We start from the raw sequence: 5,696 nt of genomic DNA on the forward strand, positions 1-5,696 counted from the left end.
AGATCTAGCCCATGGAGGGCGTGCTGGGATGCCGCAACTGGAGGGAGAGAGAGGGCGATGGGCCTCCGTCATGGCCTCGTGTCGCCGTCGAGGACGGGGAGGAGCGCCGCTGCCGCCGCCTTCTAGGTGGAGAAGGAGCGCGGCTGCCACCGTTGGGGTAGGGGAGGAGGGGCGCGGCCGTCGTCATCGGGGAGCGCGCTAATCTTGTCCTCGCCGGCGGGGGAGGGCTTGGCGCATTTGGCGGCGGCCTCCTTGCCGCTCGGCTCCATGGAAATGGGACGGGGTGGATTGGGGAGAGCCGACGAGGGAAGCTGTGGAGCTCGACCTCCTGATCCGCCACCGTCCTCGCCAAATCAGCTCGAGGGATGAGTGGATCCGCGACGGAGAGGGTCCACCGCCTCCGCCTCCGAGCTCCCCAACGCTGAGCTTTGCTGGGGCCCCTGCTCCTCCGGGAGGCTCCCCGTGGTTGCAGCTCCGTGCCCCCACTCGCGACACTCTGCCCGCCCGCGGCCATGCGCGGCGCTCTGCGTCGGAAGGCAGAGGGGAGGCGATGAGGGTGAGGGAGGGGAGCTGGCGATGGAGAGGGCGGATGAGAGAGAGTGAGAGAGAGAGAGAGAGAGAGAGAGAGAGGATGGGCGCATGGGATGGGAAGGCAGGGGGCGGCGCGGGATGGGGGTGGGGGTGGTAGTGGGTTAGGGTTAAGTTTTTATTTTATAGCTAAGTGCCATAGTGGGCTGACGACTGGGCCTGGGTTGGGCCGGATTTTTATGAGGCGATTGTCTTATAGATGTCCGACTCCGTAAATAATTAACCAAGGTGGTTATTTTTTCTATCCGCCTCCGAGGGCTTTCCAAAGCGCCTCAGTTAATCCAGTTTTGTAGTAGTATTCCTTGCATGAGCGCTGGGGCAAGGGGGCCCGCACTGCTGCTCCTCATGACCCCTATAGGTATCGAGCTCTCCCTCTCCCATCTCGTTGTCTAGATCACCCATTCCCCTTCTTTGATTGGATCTAGGGTTTTGCTGTTTGGGCCATGGATGAGGTCGCTGAAGAGGTGTGTGTCTACGGCGAGGAGCAGCGCGTAGGTGGCCTCCGGGATCCATGGATCAGGGAGTACACCTTCTTCCTGCCATGCTTTTTTCATGAGTTGGCCTCTTTTACTGTTACATTTAGAATATGCTGACCTTGCTGGATTGATCAATATTATGATTTCTACTGCCCAATAAATATTCATCTGCAGGCAAACATATTTTGTCTACTGCCCAATGCTCTGTCCATCAGTTTGCATTGTTGACTTTTTCCTCACCTATATGTTTTGTTCATATTATCACGAACATCAAATTGCCATTATTCTAGCTGCTGTTTCTTGAAAAGCCAGCTTAACAACTATTGACATCTTTCTACTTCTAATCTAGCTGAAGTATCGGTTAATGTGGTTTTTAGCCGTATTTGGTAGTGATAAGTTGAAAAAGTAGTGCACTGCTGGTCGGTTCCATGATTGGCGGCAAAAAGTTATTGGTAGTGGGTTTTGTGCTGCGCGCCCATCATTTGACATCATTTCAGACAGAAACTGGAGGTCGTGAAGCTACAAGTTGAAACCAAAGGTAGACACATGTATCCAACTGGACCCATGCATCGAAATCGATCGCCCAATACCAACCTTCCAATTTATAAGTGCTGCTCCTAGTGGGATTCGCAGCATCACCCAGCACCAGTGGCCACAGAGAGCGAGCATGGATAGGAGGGTGTGCGCTTCCTTGCTCGTGCTCGTCGGCGTCCTACTCGCTCTGGCAGGCCCCGTCGCCGGCGGGATGAAGGCAACGTTCGCAGGCGGTGCAGGGGGCAGGGACGCGGTGGCGGTGCTGCGGCGGCTGATGTCGACGAGGCTGGAGGATGGCGTCGTGCCGGAGCTCACGGTGGACCTGGAGCTGCACCGCCGCGTCCTGGCCGGCGCCATCAAACCGCCGGTCTTCATCCCCGACCGCCCGGCCTGCCCGCGGTCGTGCCCGGCGCCCGGGGGGCCGTACAGCGGACGAGGCTGCAAGGCCATATACCAGTGCCCTCACTGATCGAGCGAGCGGTTTCTCAAATGATCACCATGGGAGCTTTAATCCGTTCGTCGTACGTGGTGCCTTTCCTCTTCTTTGATCCCTCGCTGAGTCTTCATTGTAGCTATACTGTTGCCATTTGCTGTATCTTGAAATAATGTACGCGTCACTGTTCTCTTGGTAGTACAGATGACAAAGAATTGTTACATGATTGTAACAAATATGGCACCATTTATGCCATTTCGAGTGATTTTGGTGATCGTATGACAACGCAATCAATGAGACTAATGGTTTTGTTGAGTGTCCATTTCTAGATCCCAGGGATGATGTAAAAATGCCATACAAAACAAAACACGAATAAAGAACTCAAAGAAACGCTGAATTGGACGAGTTCTACTGAAATCAGTAGCACCGAAAGAACCGATGACTATAGCATCGGTGCATCCGATGGTTGTCGGAAGATCCGTAGCCCTGGCATTGGTGCAAGACTAAGCGCCTCTGGAAATCAAGTGAAGAAAGAAGTAAAGCACCGGTTGAACCGACAGTATCAAGTCAAGCATCAGTGCATTCAACATACTATGTTCCAGAGACGATGTCAAGCGCCCAGGAGCCAAGTCTTCAGCACTGGTTTAACCGATGGTGCATCGGAGCATAGCATCGGTGCAATGATGTCAGCAGAAGTGGGAGGTCCAACGGCTAGTCCTGACGCTGTGTGTGACCGGTTTAACCGAGACCCTATGCATCGGTTTAACCGATGGTCCCTAGAGTCGCTGCAGCTGTGTCAGGAAGCCAACGGCTACTTCAGTTGCTATGAGTGACCGGAAGAACAGATGCCCCTGAGCCGGAAGTTCCGATGCCTACGCAGGAAAGCTGCTAATGGCTACAAATGGCTAGTTCGACTTGGAGGCCTATATATATGTGCTTCCCCGGCCATTTGAAGATTGCTGGAGTCCCAAGATATCACACACACATCCAAAAACACCTCCAAGCCATCCAAGAGCATAAAGATCAAATCCTTAGTCCTTAGCACAAGCTTTGTGAGTGTTAGTGCTAGGTTAGCTCTTGAGTGAGTGATCAAGCAAGGTTTAGATCCTTGAGCTGTGGTTCTCGAGTGAACCAAACTTGTATCTCGGTGCGCCGGCCTCCTTGGAGCATTGGTGGCTTGCCGGCACGTCAACGACCCTCCGGCTTGGTGTGGAGCAGCGTCGACAACTTTGTGTAGGAGACGGAGACCCCTCCTTCGTGGGCAATCTCCCTTAGTGAAGATCGGGATCAATGTGACCGTGATTGTATTCACGGAAGAGACTTGATTGCCGGGAAGCGATACTCTTCGTGAGTGCTTCAACAACGTGGACGTAGGGGCACTTTTGTGGCAATCCGAACCACAAGATAAATCCTCGTGTCGAGAGTTCACTTCCTCTCATCCCTCTCCTTAAGCTTCCTTATTTCATATTGCAACTTGTGTGTCTTTACTTTTTTAGTGTAGTATCTTGCTAGGATTGGCTATAGGTTGCAAAATTCTTTTGGGATGAGGGTTTCACACTAAGATGAACCGTAGTTGCACATCTAGACAGTTTGTTTTAGTTTAAGTTTTGTGCAAACTAGTTGGAGCCATATGTTAAGGTTTTTAAGAGTGCCTAATTTACCCTCTCTCCCTCTTAGGTTAGAGCACCCGATCGCTTTCAGTGTTCGTGTCAGCAAATTGATCATTGACTAAGTAATAATTTCCTCATCCTGACGCTAAATAAATTATATGCCTCGTGTGATTTAAGTCCCAGCTAGTACAAATTCTGTAAACAAGGATGGTTCATCGTTTGTCAACTTGTGTTCACAGTACTTGTGCCAATAATAAAAACAAGATTATCGCGGCAGAATCGTCTTGAGGACCCTACACCAATGTATGAACGCACTATAGAAATCAGAATGCGGCTTAGTGCCATCTGACCAGACTGAAAATACATGCTGATGCTAATCATGCTTTTGCACACTGTGGGTCCTGCGTCCACACAACTTTCGAAGCCTAGTGTGATCAGCGAGCAGAGAGTAGATACCATGTCGTGATCAGAGACCAACCAGCGAATCCATGAAAGCCTCTCGAGTTTGGTCAGGAAGTGCGTCAGATAAATCATTGGCCCACACCTACGTGACTCAGGCAGTGATTTGGTCTGCCTTCTTCTCTCTACCATCAATAAGATATTGGGAAGATCAAATGATCTCTTACCTCTAAACATGAATACTTTGGCCCGCTTCCCCGCTTCAAATAACATATCTGAGTAGGAGGTGCTAATTAATGGCCCGCAAATCGCTATCCAGTTGGGTATACGACGCCTAGAGGTCTCAAGTCCGAGGGGACTCTCGACTCATTGTTGATCAGGTCATGAAGCAGTCAAGCTATCTCAGCCAGAAGATGGCGGCCTACTGCCAGGAGGTGCGAAAGACAAGTTCGATGGCATCGAACTTCACCACATCCCCCGACACCAGAACTGGTTGGAGCCATAGGTTGAAGTTTTTAAGAGTGCCTAATTCACTCCCTTCTCCTCTTAGGCTAGAGAACCCGATCGCTTTCAATTGGTATCAGAGTCGGGACTCACTTCTCTCACAAAGAAAGCCAATTCTATTGGCAAATTTGTGTTTACCGGCTCATTAGATCGGTAGGCTTCACCGCCTAGTGAGTTATCTCTTAGGGGGAAAGGATGGATCCTTTTAGAACCGCTCCACGGTTCGACGGCCCTGGCTTCCATCGATGGAAGATTTTAATGCAAGCCCATCTCCAAGCAACGGGGTTGAATGTTTGGAGAGTTGTGAGTGAAGGTGTAAAAAATAATAGTCAACAAGAGAAGCAACATGATGTCATCGCTAAATGCATAATCTTGTCTTCTCTTAGTGATAATGTGTTCAATCGTGTTTATTCTTGTGAAAATACTAAAGAGCTATGAAAGACTATCATTGAGAACCATGAGGACACGGAGGATGTTGCCAATGAAAGATATCATGTTCTCATTGATAAGCTTAATAGCTTTAGGCAACTTGATGATGAGAATGCCGAATCTATGTACTCACGATTGAATACTCTTGTGAATGAGATTAATTCCTTAGATGTGAAACAAATTAAAGATTTGGAATTCATTCGCAAGATCCTTCACTCACTCCGAAGGCCGGACTATGATTTGGTGACCACAATTCTATATGAGAAAGAGCTCAACACGTTGACACCAAATCAAGTTCTCAACAAGATGATCGCCCATGAGCTACGTAATGACATCAAGACAAAGGCGCCATTTTCTTCACTAACACATAGCGCACTTGCATGCAAGCAACTCAAGAAATTGAAGAAGATATCAATCAAAGGTAGCTGAAGTGATGAGGAAGAAGAGGATGCAAGAACCTCCTCAAGTGATGATAAAGTACCAATGCACCCCAACCTCTACAAGCAAGTAAAGAAGATGAACAAATGCTTGAAGGAAATAAGCTCAATGGGGTATATGGTCTTCCTTAAAGATGGACCTCACCATCAACTTATGAAGGTTGAGAAAAAGTTCAAGAAGAACAAGCAAAAGAAGGAGAAGAAGCCCAAGCATGAATCATATGCCATATTCGGTGAATGGGTAAGCGGTGGTGAAGAATCAAGTGCAAGCTCAAGTGATGAATCA

The 5,696-nt window shown here is 49.3% G+C and overlaps 1 protein-coding gene across 1 annotated transcript; it reads left to right on the forward strand.

Moving 5' to 3' along the window:
- The first annotated feature begins 1,647 nt into the window (after nt 1–1,647).
- LOC120642971 lies at nt 1,648–2,325 on the forward strand. The gene has a single exon (XM_039919522.1). It carries the CDS (start codon nt 1,732–1,734, stop codon nt 2,065–2,067), a length of 336 nt encoding a protein of 111 aa, XP_039775456.1. The 5' UTR covers nt 1,648–1,731; the 3' UTR covers nt 2,068–2,325.
- The last annotated feature ends 3,371 nt before the right edge of the window (nt 2,326–5,696 follow it).

This window comes from Panicum virgatum, chromosome 7K (genome assembly GCF_016808335.1).
Source record: "Panicum virgatum strain AP13 chromosome 7K, P.virgatum_v5, whole genome shotgun sequence".
Lineage (NCBI taxonomy): Eukaryota > Viridiplantae > Streptophyta > Magnoliopsida > Poales > Poaceae > Panicum > Panicum virgatum.

Excerpts from the sequence above, each read along its gene's own strand:
- LOC120642971 (XM_039919522.1), top strand. The coding sequence starts at position 1,732 with ATGGATAGGAGGGTGTGCGCTTCCTTGCTCGTGCTCGTCGGCGTCCTA.